The sequence below is a fragment of the Sciurus vulgaris genome, assembly GCF_902686455.1.
Source record: "Sciurus vulgaris genome assembly, chromosome: 17".
Taxonomy (NCBI): domain Eukaryota; kingdom Metazoa; phylum Chordata; class Mammalia; order Rodentia; family Sciuridae; genus Sciurus; species Sciurus vulgaris.
The window spans coordinates 43,310,495-43,330,887 of NC_136478.1; the positions used below are offsets into that span (position 1 = coordinate 43,310,495).

The window sequence follows — 20,393 nt, forward strand, 5'->3', positions numbered from 1 at the left end:
CATCTCCAGAAAGCCACTGCCACCTTTGTGGGGTACAGGAAATGCCCTCTTCCAGTGGAGGCAAAGAAACCCTTTTGTACAATGAAGTTCCTGTCCCATATCTGTTTCCCTTGGCAATGGTCAGCCAGCACCCCAAGGGTCTCTGGGAAATAGTGTTGCAAGGTTTTACTGATAAGTCAGGATTTTCCTTCTTTTTAAGGGGTCACATCCTGCTATGCATGACCACCTAGACTAATGTCCCACCCTCAGGTTCTAAAAATAGATGAATTCCTTAACTTTTCTGCCTCTGAGTCCCGAGGTCAGTCTCCTCACCTGTTGGATACTTGGGGAAAAATGAAGAAAATCCTATGCTTTTGGAGTCTTTGTGTGCTAACATTAGGTATTGCTCTAATTCAGTCATCATCAAATCTTTAACAAGAGAACCACCTGATAATTTGTTAAAAATGCAAATTCTACTCAAATTTAGTGAATTGGAAACTCTGGGAGTAGGCCCAGTTATCTGTGCTTCCATGAGTCCTCCAGGGAATTTTGATGCTGGATTCAGTTTGAGAAAAGACACACTTATTAAAACCCAGTGAATAACATAGGTAAAATAATACTACACACTTCGTGGGAAGGGATATAAAAAGTGCTTTCCACGTGGCCTGGCACACATGTAGTATACCATGTTACAGTGCACTACTCACTGGATACGCAATGGCTGTGTCCATGAACCATCATGAGGCGTCCAGGTATACCACAGGTCAGAGACATCTTTGTATAGCATTTGGGATATTTGTTGAAATGTGAAATATAGTCACTGTAATTAAGCAAGTAGCCTCAGTAATCATTCAAAGTTTTGCATGAAAGCACATCTTTGTAACATGTGGCTCCTTTTAAAATTTTATTTTTAAAAACAGATCATGCATGAAGCATAGAAAGGCCTCCTGCCTGTGATGAATTCTTACAGGCTGTGTGATTCAACGCTTGACAACATCCTGGCTAACTGCCCACAGGCCAAAGTGGAGGGTGGAGATGACATGATTTCAAGTATCTGACATCAGTTGACAAGTCTCTAATTCTCAGGAACTTCACCTCCCTCCTGCCTCCTGTCTGGCCTTCAGGGCAGCCAGACGAGGCACAAAAGTTTTGACTGAGAGATTGCAGAGTCTGATGTTCCGTGGTTCAGAGTCACCTGGTATCACCCTCATCAAGATTTAATTATTCCATTACCTGAACTTGCAGTCCTTAAGTGAGAACCAATTTAAGTGTAAGGGAAGCCAGGTCCAGGAAGGGAAAAAGGGACGGTGAGCACCTAGTCAATCCCAAGCACAGCACAATGATTTGGTCAGCAGATAGCCATGTTATTTTCCCTACACACTTAATACTCTCATTCCCTCTTTACTGGCCATGACCATCCTAAGTCCCTCCAATCATACTGCTGTCTCAGTGTTAGGGTCTTCTGCTCCCATCCTAACCGAATATTGAAGGCTGCGAATAAAATAAGTTACCTATCACCACTCTCTCCCAATATATAATTATGATTCAAGGACACAGGAGGGATCAGTTGAAACTACTGAAGAAAGAACCATGAACCTAAATTTCTATACATAGCCAGAATGTCTTTGAAGAAAGCATGAAATGAAACTACTTCAGGCTGAAACAGAAGTTTAATGGAAAATTAATTGCATGAGATGAAATTCTTATTTAGGAAAATTCTACTTCAGGAAATTCTATTTAAGGATGATAAAAAGTGATCTCAGGTGAAATAGCTTCAACAATTGATGAAATGAAGATCTGAGACAGAAGTGCATCTGTGAATTAAAAGCATTGCTCATCAGCTGTATAATATGACTAATATTCCACTGTGAAGTTAGAAAGATGCCATGATATAGTCAATGTACTGAGATGGGACCAATCAACTCATGGGGCTGAAAGAATAGATCAAAGGGCTCCATGGCCTCCCAAGCCCCCAGGGAAGTCACAAGTCCCTTTCCTCTTCCCCAAAAGAGGTCCCCAACTAAGGCGATCAAAGGGGTACAAGAATCTCCCACTTGCCTGGCTCTCAGACACTCACCTGAACAGTAACTTTAGGAGTGGCCTGTCTTCACCATGCAGAGATTTTGCTCATTTTCCGGCAGGCAGATCAGTTCTGGTTTGGGAACAGGATAACCTGATTATGGAGAAATAGGACAGCAGTGTTTTGGTAAAGACAAAACTGAACCTCTATATTCACTACTGTATTCAATATAAGAGCAAGATCTTAGAATGAGGCTACTTCTTCCATCCATGCAAAGAAAATGCTGACCTGTAACCTAGAAACCAAGAGCACAAACAGCATCCTTGTGTCAAAAGTCTGCAAAGGGTAGTGATGGCCCTCTCCATTACACCCACATCCCCGGATCTCCTGAAGAATCTGACTGTTCAGGAACAGCCTTCCTCAGTTACACAAATCATGGGACACCAGGAATGAGACCTTTCATTCAAGAAACTATTTTTCCCCACATTTTTAGAACTGTTGCATGAGAGTTGTATGTACTGATGGGATTTGTTGTCACATATTCACACATGCACACCGTACACAATATAACAACACAATTTGGCCAATATCACTCCCCAGCACTTTATCCTTCCCTCTCCACCTCCCACCCTCGGGACCTTTTCTCTACTGATATCTCTTTGATTTATATGAGATTGGTCCAATATTTCTTTTCCTTTTTCCTTTCTGGAAGAAGCTATTTTCTAATTAACCTACCTGGAAATGTCTGTTTTGGATCATGAATCAAATGGAACAAAATCTCTGGGGATTAGACCTGGACATTAGTGGCTCTAAAAGCTCTCCCAGTGTGCAGGGAGGATTGAAAAGCATAGTTCAAACTATCTATGTCTGACTCTGTTCTTTTTTCTGTTTTATTCGGGGAAGCAGCTATTCTGAAGCTATGGTTTATAAGGATGCAGAGTGAAGTAAAGGAAAAATGTATAAACCAGGGAACATCTGCATCAGTGATCTCAGAAAAGAAAGTAATCTCTGTGCTATGAATTTCTCAAACAGGATGATGAACAAGAGACCCAGCACACAAAGCAGTATACTTTATGTGAATCCATTCATATAATGTTCAAGAAGGGGCCACTCTAATCTGTAGGGACAGAAGTCACTGGAGTGGTGCCTTTGTGGGGAACTGACTAGGAGAGAGTAGGGGAAATCTGTGGTGGGATGAGAATGTTCCAAGCTTGATCCAGGTGGAAATCACATGAATGGATGCCACAGATGAGATGTGCATCCAGCTGGACACTTAGGATCATACATTTTACCAAATATTAGGTATACCTCAAATAAGAATGATAGTAGAGTGAAACAGACATTACCTCAGGTACATGTATGATTGCATGACTGATGTGATCCTACAGTTTGTATAATCAGAAAAATTAGAGATTATACTTCATTTATGTATGACCTATAAAAAAGTATAAATGCATTCTACCGTTCATGTACAACTAATTAGAACAAATAAAAATTAAAAAAATTTTTAAAAAGAAAGCATATTAAAAAAAAAAAACTAATGATAAAAATGTCTTGTCTTGGGCGGCAGATTTTTACAGGGGCGAGAACTGGGTGCAGAGTCCGTAGCTTTAAACAACAACAAAAGGCCACATTTCACAAGGGGTGTTGTGAGGATTAAATCAGTGGGGTGGGGGAGTGACTGGAACAGGGCTTGACACGGCGTTAGTGATCTAGGGACATTAGGGTGGCCATTGCTACAAACTATTTTTCTTTAATCTGATGCACATTTGGTTTACTTAAATAGATTTCTTCAGAAAGGGAATCTTGTATGGCTTATAAATGGGAAAACTAGTTTCACTTTTCATAATTATGTTGCCATCACAATACAACAATGAGATAAAACTAATGCTATAAATTCCAGTAAGCTTATGTGGCCTGTCTTGTGCTATAAGTTAGTGCTACTTCCTCTGTTGAAAAAGAAAATTAGCAAAAGGTAGGCATCAGAGACTCATCACTAAACCAAGACTTTCTCCTTACAACAATCAGAAAGAAGCCTAAAGGTATCCATTCAATGCCATCGATGATATATTGATAATATATTTGTGCACCTTTTAAAATCATATTAACCTAAGTGACACAGGCCTTGTGAATCAAGGATAATTATGTAGACATCAGGTAAAAATAAGTTTAATGGAGACTGTGTAGTATAGAAAGTTGCCAGTTGGCCTGATGGATTCATGGACTCTTTTGAGAACGGACCATCATCTGCGGTCCAAGCAAACTGGGTTGTGGGAACACCTAACCAACAAAGCTTGCCCATTCAGCCTCCCTCTGGTGAGAATCAGGACTAAGGACCTGAGACCAAGGCCAGCCTGAGATAGATATTAGAAATGAGTGGGCTTAGTTCTTGATTTCAATTCCTGTATTCGGCCCCTCACGGTGCCTGAGTAGACAGGGATACTAAGGTAGAGGAAGTGAAACAAAAACAGCAGGAATTTGGGGCAGGAGGGAGAGTGGGCTCCAGAGGCCTTTCCTACCAGCCAGACCTGAAGTAAGAGTGGAAAATGAAGAAGCTGTCCACACATGGGAGAGAGACGAGCCTTACCTAATGAGACCAGGTGCCCACAGGTCTCCAGAATTACCTCCTGGTACAGGGTCCTCTGGGCCAGGTCCAGTTTCCCCCACTCCTCCCAGGTGAAGATCATGGCTAAATACTGGAAGGCCATGGACAACTGAAAAGTCAAAGACAGACATATTGTCCTTGAGCAGGATGAGATCAGAGTCTACTGCCTGACCACTGGTAAAGGTGTAGAGAGACACAAGGCTTGAAACATCAAGCATATCTAGTGCGTGAGCTGAGCTCTGTGACATGCACGTGGAGGCAGATGCTGCCTTTGAATCTTGTGGGGAAGCTGTGGGAGAAATCATTGACACAGGGAACTTCAAGGTGCAGTTATTCTCTGGTATGTCAGAGAATGAGGAAATATTGACAAAAATTCCAACGAAGATAATGGCAGCAGCAGCAACAGATGCTCAGTGTCCCTGGTATGTGTTAGCACCTTGCTGAGGGATTCATGTGTTTGAGCTCTGAAGCCAAACTCCCGGTTTCAGTCCAGTTTCTAGAAACCAAGATTTACTGGGTGCATGATTTGGGGAAAGTCATCACATTTGAGCCTTAACTTCTCCATTGACACAATAATAGTTTCCACATCGCAGGTTGCTAGAGAATTAAAGAGGAAATGTTTCAAAAAACAAATACTGAATTGACTGGCTTATGTAAGAATTTTCTCAGAGTTTCAAAATTTCTTTTTTTTTTTTTAATTGGTAGACTTTATTTTTTATAACAGTTTCATATTTATAGAAAACTTCTGGAGATAATACAGAGATCTTATATTAACACCCTTCCACAATACAATTTCACTTATTGTTAGCATCTGACATTAGTGTGGTACATTTGTTACAGTTAAGAGATCAATATCGAATCATTATTATTAACTAAAGTCCACAGTTTATTCAGATTTTCTTAGTTATCTATTGAATATAACTTTCCTATTTCAAGAGCCCATCCAGAATATATACTGCATTAGTTATGTCTCCTAGCTATTACAGTTTCTCAGATTTTGTTTGTTGTTTTAAATATATATTTGTATATATTTAGGTGTGATATAAATACAGTGAAATTGTTGCTGTAGTCAAGCAAATTAATGTATTCATAATATCACAGTTACCCACTATTTTGCAACAAGCACCTAAAATCTAAATTTTGGGCAAAAAAACAGTATTATTAACAGCAGACCTCACATTGTTTATTAGATCTCTAGATGTCTCATTCTACATATGTACTATGTGTCCTTTGACCTATAGCTCCATATTTCCTCCTTTACTGAATTCTGTGTGGATTGGTGCAGCCATATGGAAAACTGTCTGGTGATTCCTAAACAAATTAAAAATAGAACTACCATATGACCCAGCAATGTTTCTTCTCATTATACCCCCAGAGGAAATACAGTCACCATCTTGTAAAGGTATCTGCACTTGCATGTCCATTGTTGCATTATTTGTAACAGACATGATATGGAAACCACTGAAGTGTTTGTTGACAGATGAGTGGATAAACACTGATACACACATATGCATACACAAAGAAATATTGCTCAGACTTAAAAAAGAATGAGATCCTGCTATTTGCCACAACATGGATGGACTTGGAGGACATTATGTTGAGTGAGATAAGACAGACACAGAAATAAAACTTCTGCATGAGCTGGACATGGTGGCATATGGCTGCCATCCCAGCTGCTTGGATGGCTAAGGCAGGAGGATCACAAATTCAAGGCCAGCCTGGGCAAATCAGTGAGACCCTGTTGCAGAATGAAAGAACAGGGACCGAGGCTGTAGCTCAGTGGCACAGTGCTTTGCCTAGCATGCAGAAGGCCCTGTGTCCACCCCCAGAACAATGGAAACCGCCCCCAATATGATCAACCAACCAACCAAAAAAAGTACTGTAAAATTACTGCATGATTTTCCTTGTATGTGAAATCTAAAAAAGTTAAATACACAGAGATAGAAGGAAAAGAATGATGGTTATCTTGGAGGTAGTGAGGAGATGGAAAGATGGAGACCTTGCTTGATTTTGGTGACTGACAGTTTTGAGGAGTACTGGTCAGGTGTATCGTAGTATGTCCTTCTGCTGGAAATTGTTAGATGATTTTCTCATGATTACAGGTTTTCCTCAATAAGTTATGGATTTTTTTTGATGGGGGGAAGAAGATCACAGATGAAGAGTTCCACTGTTATTACATCATATTAAGGATGCATATATACCAGCAATGTGACTTAATCACCTGGCTGAAACAGTATTCCTCAAATTTCTCTGCTGTGAAGTTACTTTGCCCCCATTGTCCATACTGTACCTTTGAAAGGAAGTCATTGTGTATAGCCCATATTTAAGGAGTGGAGAGTTATAGTTCCCTTACTCTCCTTCATAGAGTTTCTACCTAATTTATTTGGAATTCTGCACAGGAGATTTGTCTCTTCTTGCTGTGAGAAACACACTTACCTGTCCAAATCCAAAAATGAACTAAGAGACACAAGGTACAGTAAAAAGGGTAGCTTTACTTTAATGATATTCTTGCAAGATTGGGTGTCTAGATGGTGGTCAGGGGCACATGGCTTGGCTAAAACCAGCATTTTATTCCCTAGACAGCAAGATCCCTCCCCTGGTTCCTCATTGACTGAGTACTATGGGATGCATAATCTTTACCTAAGTTTTACTGTTGCCTATTGGGTTAAGAAATGTACCTTTAGTTGTTCCCCTTGGATTGAGTGTCTTTTGGCACACAGTTGAGCTCTGTTGGTCAGGTCAGGTCCCTTCTTTCTCACCTCCTGTTTGTCAGGGGCTGTGAATTTTTACACCCTGGTGTTAACTGCTTGTAACTTTCCAGTTGCCTTTCTTACCTCCCAAGTCATTTTACATTTAAAGCTAAATACTGTGTTCTGAAAGTGAACCACCAGACTTTCTGTTTTTCACATTGCTCCTGCGTTAACTTACTTGATCATTATTTATACCTTTATGTACTGATATGCTTTTATATTTTACTCTTTGGGTTATAATGCATTCACACACATAGATACATAACATTAAGTAATATATATATATATATCTGTATCTATTTATATATGCATGCACATACACAGACGCTTATTTATTTATTCTCAAATTATTCCAGTTTTGGTCACAGGAACATTTGGTCCAGTGTCCCATTGACATTTCCCTGTTGTGTATGTAAGTATTTTTAATTTTTGCTTTTTTTGAATTCTTTTTCTGGCATTACAAGATGTTCCACGGTTATGTTGTAGATTTCCTGTCCCAGTCCTAGAATCAGCCATTTTTTCAAGGAACTCTGGTTTATTTTATTAGAGAACTGCATTAAAAATGAAGATTTAGGCACTAGGTGTGCTCATTGCTATTGGGGTGCAATTTCTTTTAGGTCTCCTCAGTTGACAGAGCAAAGAAACATCTATGTATATACTATAATATCATCCATACCATAATTGTGTTATCTGTACTAAATTAAACGTGAGTTCTTACTGATGTTTCTGACTCTAATTCACTAACACATAGATCATTCTAGCATCATCCCCTTGCTTGTCTATAAATTCCTACTCCAATGCTGAGAAACCTTGTTTCCACTATCCACCATCCATTTATTTAATAGTTGAATTAAGTTCCAGCAGTTAACTTGAACTTAAGAGTTCACTCAGTACCAGGATTAGTAACTTGTACCTTCATGGGAACAACTTTGTCAATTAAAATGCATATTTGTAATTCATTTTGCCTTTAGTAAAACAGACTCTACCATTTCCAAAGTTACCTAGGTCACTACATCTAGATTAAAACATGCAGGTAAAAAGACCGTGCCAGCTGTGACATTCTAGGGACCGCCCATAAAGATGACTGATGTGGTTGCTGCATGCCAGAACTGTCTTGCCTGCTCTCAGTGATGACTGGGTGCCGCTAAGGAGCACGTCAAAAGAAGTGATGTCTCTCTTCAGCAATGCCAGAATACAGTGGCCCTTAAGGAACTGAGCAGACACTTCACAGAAGATAGACATTTGATCAACAAATACTTGAAAAACTGTTTAACTTCTCTAGCAATTAGAGAAATGCAAACCAAAACTACTGTAAGATTTCATCTCACTCCAGTCAGAATGGCAATTATCAAGAACACAAGAAGTGTTGGTGAGGATGTGGGGGGAAAGGTACACTTATTCATTGCTGGTGGGACTGCAAATTGGTTCAACCACTCTGGAAAGTGGTATGGAGATTCCCTAGAATATTTGGACTGGGACCGCCATTTGACCCAGCTATCTCACTCTTTGGTCTATACCCAAAGGACTTAAAATCAGCATACTATAGTGATGTAGCCACATCACTGTACATAACAGCTCAATTCACCATAGTTATTGGTTCCATAGCTTAGAACCAATGTACATGCCCTTCAATAGATGAATGGATAAAGAAACCATGGTATGTGTACATGATGGAACATTAGTCAGCCTTAAAAAAAAAAGAATGAAATTATGGCATTTGCAGGCAGATGGATGGAGTTGGAGAATATCATGCAAAGTGAAGTAAGCCAATCCCCAAAAACCAAAGGCCAAAAGTTTTCTCTGATACGTGGATGTTGATCCATAATGTGGGCTGCAAGGGGAGAATGGAGGAATTTTGGATTGGGCAGAGGAGAAGGAGGGGAGCAGAGGTATGGGGGTGGGAAAGATGGTGGAGTGAGATGGACATCATTACCCTTTGTAGTGTATGACTGCACGAATGGTGGGCTCTGCCTTGTGTGCAACCAGAGAAATGAAAAGTCGTGCTCCATTTGTGTACAATGAGTAGAAATGCATTCCACTGTGGTGTATGACTAGTCAGAACAACAATAAAAAGAAGACAGTGCCCCTGTCATGTTATCGGAAGGGGTCAAACATGCATTGATTGATGTGGACACAATTACAGACTTGATGCAAGCCTTCCCAGCAAAAGAGCACATCAAAAGGCAACCATTGTAGGGCAGATCTGGGGCTGGGGGTGTGGCTCAGTGTTGGAGTGCTTGTCTAGCATGTGTGAGGCACTGAGTTTGAGTCTCAGTACTACATATAATAAATAAAGTCCATTGACAACTAAAAGAATTTAAAATATAAAAAATAAAGAACAGATCTGGCTGAGTGCTGTGGAACAGAGTGGTCTGGGGACAGAGGACACGGCTGAGGTTATTGTGCAGCAGATGAACAGAATCTCAAGGTAATCTTTGAGGCTGTCCTTTACCTGATATCTATGGGTAACACAGGGGTATCCCCAGGTCATGTGGCCAATTATATATCTGAGACAGACCACCAAAGGGAAGAAGGGCAAATATATTCCTGGGTCTTCACTCATGACCTGACAGCCATTAAAAGATAACGTAAGTTGTGTTCTCTGCTCTCTCACCTTAACTCACAGCTTATTAGATACAAAAAGCTTGGTATGTGCCTTACTCACCCCCTTATTGGCTGCAGAGACCAGGTACATCGCTAGGGCCAGGATGTTCTTGCCAAGACTCTCCAAGGACAAACAACATAAAGGATAAAAATTGTTGAGGAGCCATTGAAACAGCCAGTGGGTCCCAGGGCCCTTCACTCGCTCTTGCCATGGTTTGTTTTCTTCCATTTCCACCTCTGTGTTCTTTTAACAGCTGCAACAGTCCATCTTTCTCAGAGCATGGTATCATGGTATCAACATGAAAAACTAACATTTGGCTCCAGGATGACCAACTGACCGTGTCTTCCTCAGTGAAGGTGTCCTCATAGGAAAAGAAAAGCATCTTTGGAATGTACCTGAAGACAACCAACATTCCTAAACCTCTGCCTCAAATAGCCCTCTCACAGGAAGAGAACCAGCTCCCCCCTCTGTCTGGGGAGACAGCTTGACACTCTGGCCAGGGCTGCATCTTCCTTCTCTTAGGAGGAGGCCTAATAAAAAGGCTGGCCTGACTGATTTTTGTTTCTGCTGTCACCAAGTCCAAGTCCAGTGGCCTGAACTGGGTTGAAATGGAGGAAAGAACATGGTGCGGGTGGGGTGGGAGATCTGCAGACCCCAGAGTACAGGAGCTGTAAATGTCCATCTGTCTTCAAGATGCTGTTTCCCTCACCTAGGTTGGGCCTCCCAAACTCCAAGCTTAGACTGCCTGCTGAGCCCCTGATCAACTAACCACATCCTAACATCTCTACTGGGGCGGTGACATCAACTGGGGGACAGTCCCCAGCCTTCCTCCCTGAGTGTATACAGCTTTCCTCCAAAACTTTCTACTCTGACTGGAATGCTAGTGTGAATGGCAACACCACCTCCAGGAATCCCTCGCAGGATCACAAGATATCCCTGGCCGTCACTGCCACATGGGATTCCTCCCCAAGGTCTTGCTGGTCATCCTCTAAATACTTCAGGGTCTTCTCTCTTGTGTCTCAATATTCAGCTGTCACGTTATCACAGTTATTATTGTGGACACTGGGGGAGATCTTTAAGGACTGAGTTTCCCGAGTCATCCTGTAGGTCCTGGTGCCTGTGACTGTTCTTCCATATACCCTCTTGCATGTAACCTTATCCCGATGGCTCATCCTCATGCCTCTGGGAAAAATGCAAATAGCTCAACAATGGTTACTAATCTGTAAGAGCACTTCCTATCTCCTGGAACTCTGACCAATCATTCCCCAACTGCAGGCCCACAGGCTAACTTACTCCGTAAAACTTGGATAAGCCCTGCCACTCTGCCCCAGTCAGACCACGCTTCCAGGCCTTCTCGGCCAGCATTTTCAAGGAAAGCTTCCTCTACCCAACTCTGTTTCTTCCCGCAAGTCCTCTTGTGCTCACATTTGATCATTAACTATGGGTGGATCTCTAGGTTTGCTGAGATGTGCGTCCCAGCTTCCTGTTCTCACACCAAGCAGTGAATCATCAGACTTATAAGGATGAATGGCATGTTCTCTTCAAGCCAGAGTCCTGCCTCATCAAATGTGGTCTGTGGGGACTATGTGATGGGTTTGTATGTGATCTACACGCCAGGTTTTGGGACCTCCCTATCACATGCCTGTCTCACAAGTCTCCACAGTATTTGTGTCACCCTACTTGCTGGTGTCAGTTCCTCTCTCCTGCTTCATGCCTCCCTGATACGTTTTGAATATGTCATTTGTTTTGTACTGTTTAATGTCTGTCCTGTTTTCTCTTGTGGATGTGTATGGGTGTCCTGGTTGTTTGGAGGAGTGTTACTGTTTCAATACCTGTCACACAATGTCCCAAGCATGTAAGCTGGGGAACCCTAGCTTGGACACCTAGGTTGTAGTTAGGTATATCACAGACCTATCACCTGGGTCCCCTGATACACATGCATGATGGGAGATTTTGCTGCATGCAGTATTGTCATCACATACCTAGTGCACTGAGTACTTGAAATACTTGTTTCCAGACTGTTCTGCAGTGCACTAACAAAAAATACTGTCACACCATGTGTTTCCAGGTGTGCCATCATCACATACCTGTCAGCCCAGAGCAGACCTCAATTATGCATTTCATCAATACTTGTGAAAGATGGAAGAAAGGTCAGGATGTTAATCAGCATCAGGGAGCTGCAAAAACCCAAATCCAGAATGCAGCAAATTCTAATAGACAAATGACCAAGCAACTGAAATAAGTAAGTAGTGGCTACAAGGTAAGGCACACGAGAGGCATGCCCACCAATAGCAATGTGGGTGCATTTTAGATGTTGACTGCAATGCATCTACCTTAAAAAACAACATTTTGGGGGCTGGAGTTGTGGCTCAGTGGTAGAGCACTTGCCTCACACGTATGAGGCACTGGGTTTGATCCTTAACACCATATAAAAACAAACAAAATAAAGGTATATATTTTTAAAAAGCAATGTTTTGAAACAGTTGAGAAAAATGGGCTCTGATGTCATTTTGACAGGAAGTACATTTATTTCATGTTTTATGTGGCATTCGCATTAGAAATGCATTATGAAGACTTTACAAATTAAGTGACATGATGTTCATGATCGTAAATAATCCAGTAATTACATATATACATAGATGAATAAAGAATGGCCATGAAATGACCAATACTGGAAGACTGGGGAATAGTTTGTGGGGGCTTTGTCCTTTTTTTCAGTTTTATCTATAATTGAAAATACCTATTACAAAAGGAACACTATGTCCTTGTATCAATAATTTTGTGTTAAAAATGTTTAAAAAGAATAGGAGGAATATTTTTGTTTCAGGAGTATAAGCGTGTATCGAAACATCAAACTGTAGGCCTTAAATGTGTTCAGCTTAAGTTCATTTTAACTCAATAAAGCTGTTATAAAGTTCAATCAAGTTATTACTAAAACTGAATAGTTGTCCCTTTGTAATTTTTTACTCTTACCTATATTCTGGGGTTGATTTATGGCTACTTTATCTGTACAGTGGAAACAAAATACAATGTGCTACTATACGTCTCTTCTTAATTGTATGTTCAGTGACATCATATTGGCAGCTTGAAACTGGGCACAGTGGGGACCTGTGGGCAGAGATGAGATGGCTTCTACAATAGTGATATAGGTCTGCTGGGATATTATAACATAATGTAGTTTCATTTCTGTCCATGGTTCCTGCTTCATAACTCCATCCTCAACGTGGATCAGAGAAACTAATTTTCCCCTGCCTCTAGCTGGCCATAAAGAATTTCTCTGACTAACCTTGTCTGATAGAAGGTCATAGGCCCTCAATACAGAGGGTCCTGCCCCACCCCCTGGAGTAAGGGATGCTCAGAGATCAAGAAGAATCTGAATAGACAAGCTTTGTAATAGATAGGACTTGTTTGGTTTTCTCACAGTATATTGGCCTATGCAACGAAAGTTCCATGAAAACCCAAAAGAACAGGTTTTGGAAAGCTTCAGGTAGCTGAACCCACAGAGGCTCCTGTAGGGCATGGGAGCTCTGCAGCCCTTTTCTTACACCTTGTCCTGTGCAAATCTTTATCTGTATCATTTGTGATATCCTTTGCAATAAACCAGTAACCAGAAGCATGGATTTCTCTGGGTTCTGTGAACTGATCAAATTAATCAAGCCTGAGGAGGGGGTTGTGGGATTCCTGATTTTATAGCTAGTTGGTCAGAATAATAGATTAAACCATCTGGGACTTCTGATTGACACTCTGTGGGTGGAGGGGAGAGTCTTGGGGACTGAGCCCTCCATCTGTGGGATCTGACATTACTTCCAGGTGGACAGAACTGAATTTGCTTAGGCACCCACCAGTTGTCCACTGCAGAACTGATTGATGGGGGAAGAAAACCCCATATCTTTGAGGACCATAGAAGTCTTCTGTGCTGACTATAGTCAGAGTAGATGAAAAACGAGCAGTTTGCTTTTGCCAACACAACTAGCAAGGGTTCAGGGCAGGGTTGAAGTTGCAAGGCAGCTCTTGAAAGCTTTCCACAAACTTGAAACTTGTGGGGATCCATCCAGCTGCTGTGCATGTTGAGATGTGTAAGGTTTATTGGGGCAGATTCGTTCTTCACAAAGGCCTTTCTCCAGTGTCATTAATATTAAGGCGACTGCATTCCCTGTACATCCAAGGCATCTCTCATATGTGAACTTTCTGGTGCTCAATGAGGTTAAGAACTTCAGCTGGGAACTTTCCCACATTTACTAAACTCATAAAGTCTTACTGTGTGGACTGTTCTGGTGCCAAATGAAATTAAAGCTCTGGGTGAAGACTTGGCTAATTCACTTGCACTCAGAAATCTTATCCGAGTGAATATTTTGTTCTAAATCAGAACATCTTTGCAGGTTTTACTACATTCATGGGACTTGTCATTTCTTTCTTCATCAGGGATTTTCTTGTGCTGGTGTTTGGCTGAAGGTTTCCCACATTAGCTGCAGATGTACTTTCAGAGGCGACTCAAGAAAATTTGAAGAAAGCTTATCCGCATTTTCTATACATCAGGTTTATAAGACTGGAGCTTGAATTAAGAATTTTGCACTTTTGTTGCATTTACAAGGCCTTATCCAACTGTGAACTCCCTGGTATCAAATGAGTCTGAGCTTGTGGTTAAAGGGTTTCACACATTTGCTGCATTTGTGAGGCCTTTCTGCAGTGTGAACTCTGTTGGTCAATGAAGTTGGAGCCTTAGCTTTGTAATTTCCCGCCGTTTCAATGAACTCCTAAGGCTTTTCACCAATACGAATTCACTGGTGAGGAGCAAGTCTGTGTTTGCAGTGGAAGGCTTTTCCACATTCATGGAACTTCAAAGTCCCTTCTCCAGTTTGGCCCCTTTGGTGTTGAAAAGTAAGGCTTTATCGTTGATGGTTTTTGCATATTTGCCGCATTTGTGAAATCCTGGTCTGCTGTGGACTCTTTGGTGCTGACCAAATGTGTTTGCAATTGAAGGCTTTTCTGCATTCACTGAATTTCTAATGATTTTTTTTTTTTTTTTCACTGTGAGAGGCTGTCGTCCTCAGCGATGCTGTGTGGGGCTTCTGTTGTAAGTGGCCTGGTTCTAGAGAAGGCCTGAAATGATCAGGACATATTTTCCAGTGTCCCCTCAAGTCAAGGATGTCCCTGGTACATGAAATCTGTAGCTCTTTATAAATAAGAACCTACCCACATCCCTTCTGAGGGGTTTCTCTTTGCTGTGATATAGTTGCTGAAGGTTTATATTAAATAATCAATTCCCACATGCCCCATAAGTGTATGGTGTCTGCCTGGGACGTGTTTCCATGTTCTCTGCAAAGGGCAAAATGTCTTTCAAGGCCAAGATGCATATCTCACAGGGGTAGGATTTCTGGGGAAAGGGACTTTCTTTGGGAGTTCTGACCTGTGACACTTCTTCTATAGAAACGTTCTTCTCAGAAGATGGTTCCTCATCTTTCACTCCATGCCAGGGACCTGAAGGTGAAGAAATGCCAATGAAGTGCATGTTGATTTTGGTGAGAAGGGGCAACACATCACAAATATGATTTTAACACCAATGAAAGAAGTCTATGCAAATTCATAGGACCTATGAAAACAGGTCAGGTGGAGAAATCAGCTGCTGTACAGTAATGACCTTCTAAAGGTCACAGCATGACCTTTAGAAAGGCTTCTAAAGCCTCTTCAGGGAAAGGACACAAGGATGGGGTGTGGTACAAAGAGAGGCAGGGCCTAAAATTCTCTCTCTGCTAATGTTTTCCAACACTTCTTATCTGCTGATGACATGTGTGTGCTGCGCAGAAGGGCGTGTCCAGTTCCCAAATGTCCTATTCCAATAAGAAAGCTCACGTTCAAAGTCCATCTAAGAATATGTGCTTGTGGTATCTGTGGGCCAAGGTGGAAGAATACTCAAAGAGGTAGGAGTGCGTAGGAGTAGCTAAGATGTGGATTCCACAGATTTGGGGAGTATCCCTGTGTCAAAAGTCAGAGAAGGAGCAGCAATCTGGCAAAATGTCAAGAAAGGAAAAAGACAGAAATGAGGTGTGGCCACTGGTACTGGCACCAAAACAGTAGTGGAAATAAGACAGGTTCATGGGATGATATGAACACAGACCCAATGCCGTGTCCTCTAACCTGCCACTCAGTAGGACCAGGGCCTTTCTGAGCTCAACTGGTATAGCTGGAATTACGTTCACTCTGAGAAAGACTAAGCTTTTCCCTCCACCCCCAAGTTGAGCATTTACCTGCGTGGTACAAATCCCATGGAAAGGCTGATCAGAGAAGGGCTCAGAGTGACTCAGAGCAACAGACCACAGGGAAGAAAACCAAATATTACAAAAAGAACCACAGAGGATGACATAAATAGTGATCACATCAGTGACTGAAATTCCTGGCTCAGGCAGACACAGGAATATGTCAGCTAGAGGAAGGAGCAAATCTGTGACAGTGAGGTCACCCGGTCAGGGACAAAGAAAGGTGGGATCTCATTGACTTGTGACACTCTGGAGTCCCTTCTCTGGAAGGCTCTGAGGTGACAGGTATTGGGACTTCTTGGGAAGAAAATACGGTAATGCAATAGCTCAGTTCTATTAATCGGTGAACCTACCCAGAAAACCGGGGAGGGAAGCAGTGTCCACTGTCCCAATGTGAAAAGGATGATGCTGGCCCTGGGGGAAGAGAAGAAGGAATCCTGCCCGAGGCATTGGGTGAGTGTGAGAATCTTACCCAGAGAGACCATAAGTGCACAGTTCTCCAGCATCACATCACAGTATAGGAGTTTCTGAGCCTCATCAAGGAGACACCATTCTTCCCAGGAGAAGTACACAGCCACATCCTCAAAAGTCACATTGTTCTGCCATGATTGGAACAGATGAAACCATGAGAGCCTCCTCTCTTCCAACAGTCCCCCTCTTTCTAAATGTCCACCTCATGCTCATACTCTTCCCAACTTCCACACCCAAGAGGAGATATCAGACTCTGGTGCCAGTTGCACTTTTTCTGCCTCATGCCTCCATTAGTCACTGTGCCTAGCCCTCAGCAACAATGAGCAGGTGGGCAGAAGCTGCCACTTAATTTCTGGGCTGTCATGCAGGGGCCCAGAAAATGACTGGGAAATCCTACAGATGGTACCTCCAAACATGATCAAACTTGGGTTTATCCTTTATCCTTAATTCCCTAATAATAAGGTTTTGGGAAGTTCAGTTCACACCCTCTCTCCATGCGCTCATTGTTCTTTACACTGAATGTCTCTCATAACTCAGTTCCCACTGTTACTACGTCCCTGACCCATACAAGATCTCTCCCTGGCCTTATCAAGTGCTATTTATTACATTATTCAGAGAGCACCTGGAAAATTCAGTCAGGCCTTACTACTACCCCAGACCTCCAAAGGCTCCACTGCCAGGGCAACCCTAAATCCTACTATGAAAACAGGACTCCTGGCTCTGTTTCTTGCATCAACTTCAACTATCTATAAGAATATTCAGACTGGAGATCCAGACACCCCTTCCTGCCTGCCTAGTGACTACACCAGATGACCGCATTTGCCCTTGAGCTAAACTACCAGCTTGAGTAAAAAACTCCAGGGTCATCAACAAGTCTTGATGAGTCCATAAAGCTGTGAACAAGCCCCAGCCTCAGCATCGCCTTCCCTCCATTATGCCTGTACTTCTAAATCCATATGAATGTCTAATATTCCCTTAGAAGCCTTGACTGCCCTGCCAGGCTATCCTTTCTCCACGTCCACCCTTCTCAGTCATTTCTCTCTCTCAATTGTGCTTGTGAGGCCTACCACTCTCAACCTGGTGCCCTAGCAAAGACCCAAGCTTTGGGCCACCATCCTCCCCTTCTTGGTCAACTTATAGCATTACCACCATGACCTGAAGATTCCTTCCATCAAATGTGATCCATAGTTTCACCTCAGTCCATAAAATGGCCATCGCCTTTTGGATGTCTCTACCCTGAACCACAACCTAATGTTTCAGACCTTTGTGTCTAGCTGCCCACTTGATGCCTTTTCTCTGGTGTCTGAAACATCTAAAACTCTTAAGAAGGCCAAAATAAAACTGCACACCCTTTCAAATGATTTCTACTACTAATTCCCCCTTGCTTCCATCATAAACCTTGGGGTAATCTCTGATTCTTACCTTTTTCTCTCTCACCCCCAATATTAGAAAATCTGGCAGTTGAACCTACTTAAAAATCAGATCCAGAATCCAACTACTTTTCCCATCTCCAGATGTCACCAGCAGTCCCCTGGATTACCGCAGCAGCCTATCCCTGTCCTACCTCTCCTCCTTTACTTTCAAAGGAGGGAGGCTGCTGGGACCTGGGTCACATCACATCATTGCTTCTATGCCTCCGCTCCCATTATGTCTGGAAAAAACACCCAACTGTTCAGTCATTCTAGGTCTGACTCCTACTCTTACCAGAAGGAAAGGAGAGACTGTGGTTCTCTGAACACTTCATGAGTCACTGTCACCTTCAAATATTTGGACCTGCTGATAACTGTGCATGGGTAACCTTTCACACCTCATTCCATTGGTGGTTAGACACAGAAACTATTCCCTATAAACCCTTTGTTCCAGAACCCTGGGCTTAGTGTTTTTCAGGAGTCCCTAAGCACAAGGACTACAAGAGTGGAAGGCCTTGAGTTCCAAGGCACCACAATCCCAGAAAGATGTGTGTGTGTGTGTGTGCTGTGGGGGAGTTGGGGTGAATGAGGGCACACTCACTCGCATAGGGTCCATAAGCACTTCCATGGATCCTGGAACCTGTGGGAAGAGGGAGACCATAAGAAGCATGCAAAGTAGAAGGGCTCAGGCCTTCAATGTACCTCTGCCCAACTCTGAATCTGTCAGGCTAACTCTGTATCCCCTGGATTGCAGTCCTAATACCTCTTACCTGCTTTGTGACTTTGATCAAGGACTCAGTCTCCTTGTGTCTCACTATTCTCCTCGCTCCTCTTCCAGGCTTCAGTTTTTGGAAAACTTTAAAACTCCTAACTCAGACAGTATTTGTCCCTTGTTTCCACCCCTCCATGGCTCTAACCACCATGAAAGAAGGTACACCTCCTTGCTTGCCATTCCAGGTGTGACTTGGCTTCTCTTCAAACTCTGTTCCATGTAGACACACCATGAGCCCAAGGTTTCCCAAATGCTCCTGACTTGGCTGCTCCTCTGAGCCTTTGCACATGCTGATTCATCTGTCTATAACACTCTTCACACTAGCTTTCAGAAATGGGGCCTATCCCATGACCCTCCCAAGCTACCACATGGTGCTGGACACTAGGGCCTAGGCTGCAGTGACCTGAACAGTCTCCCATAATTTAGAACTTTCTGATTCAAAAGGAGGTGGAAGTGGGTGACAGTCTAAAGGACACAGTACCAACTCGTGCCAGGGCAAACAGCAATGCCTCTACAATTTGAGCCCATGGTGGATTGATGCTCAGAAATGCGGTTGACCAGAACGCTAGCCCTGCCCTGACCCGACCGGGGTCACTGTGGGCAGCTTCTCAGAACCTCTGACTCACCTTTGTGCAATGGGAACGTTTCCTCTCTAATTTTCTGCCGCTGCCTTACCGTTGCCAGTGCTCTTTTCTTGTGATCACGCGAACCAACCTCAAAGCACTCAAAATGACTGCCAAAAAGCAGGACCGTAAGCCCCACCCCTATTTTTCTGCAGCCAATATCAAAATCGCTCTCTCTTGTCTTCTCATTGGATGAGCGCTACTTCACTCCCAGGGCAGAGCATTCTGGGTAGGAGTAGTGTACTTTCCACGACTCCACCTACAGGTGGTGAGGGGCACTGCACGCTATCCCTTCCGTATGGATGAGAAAGCTGTGTTTAGGCTGAGAGAGAAGAAGGAACAGGATTTCTGGACACTGTTGTAAGTAGTTGATCACCAAAAGCGTGGAAACGTCAGTACAGAATCCATCAAGTTCAGCATGCTTGCAGACCAAACGTTATTTTTGATGCTCCCAAAGGCTAAAAACCCAAATGGGATGATCATTCCATAAAAATTCAAATGGATTGATAATTTTTATAGTATCACTGACACTGAAAGTGTGCCCACTTATAACTGGGAATTGGTAAACATTAACTTATTGCTCTTCACATGAATGTAGCATGAACAGTGAATTTCAGTTTGTTGGGTCAGGGATGAGAGAAAGAGTCTCCAGAAAGAGCCATGACAGGGAAGACAGAAGAAAGATGTTGGGTTGCCCTGAAGCAAGTGGATAAGTGTGACACTCAGCCTCTGGTTCTCCAAAAATCATATTCTCTGCCTCTGTAGTGAATAATTGTGTCTGACCCAGTGAGCAGCACCATTTTATCTATATAGTATTTTTCTCTTATATTCTGAAATATGCAAATCCTTTTGGAAATGTGACACTTAAGTCAAACTGAATGACTTCCCCAAAACTATCTAAAGAT

The 20,393-nt window shown here is 42.5% G+C and overlaps 1 protein-coding gene across 1 annotated transcript in view; it reads right to left on the minus strand.

Annotated features, from left to right (window-relative positions):
- LOC306647672 (zinc finger protein 560-like) overlaps positions 1-20,393 on the minus strand; it is a gene marked incomplete at its 3' end in the record, with an annotated part of 71,478 nt that overhangs the window by 14,825 nt on the left and 36,260 nt on the right. Inside the window, exons 3-7 of the mRNA XM_079117189.1 lie at positions 18,695-18,733; positions 16,686-16,812; positions 15,367-15,437; positions 4,587-4,713; positions 2,091-2,152 (exon numbers count right to left, since the gene is read on the minus strand). Of these exons, the coding sequence (XP_078973315.1) occupies positions 2,091-2,152; positions 4,587-4,713; positions 15,367-15,437; positions 16,686-16,812; positions 18,695-18,721 (414 nt within the window). The 5' untranslated portion in view covers positions 18,722-18,733. The remainder of the gene's footprint in view (positions 1-2,090; positions 2,153-4,586; positions 4,714-15,366; positions 15,438-16,685; positions 16,813-18,694; positions 18,734-20,393) is intronic.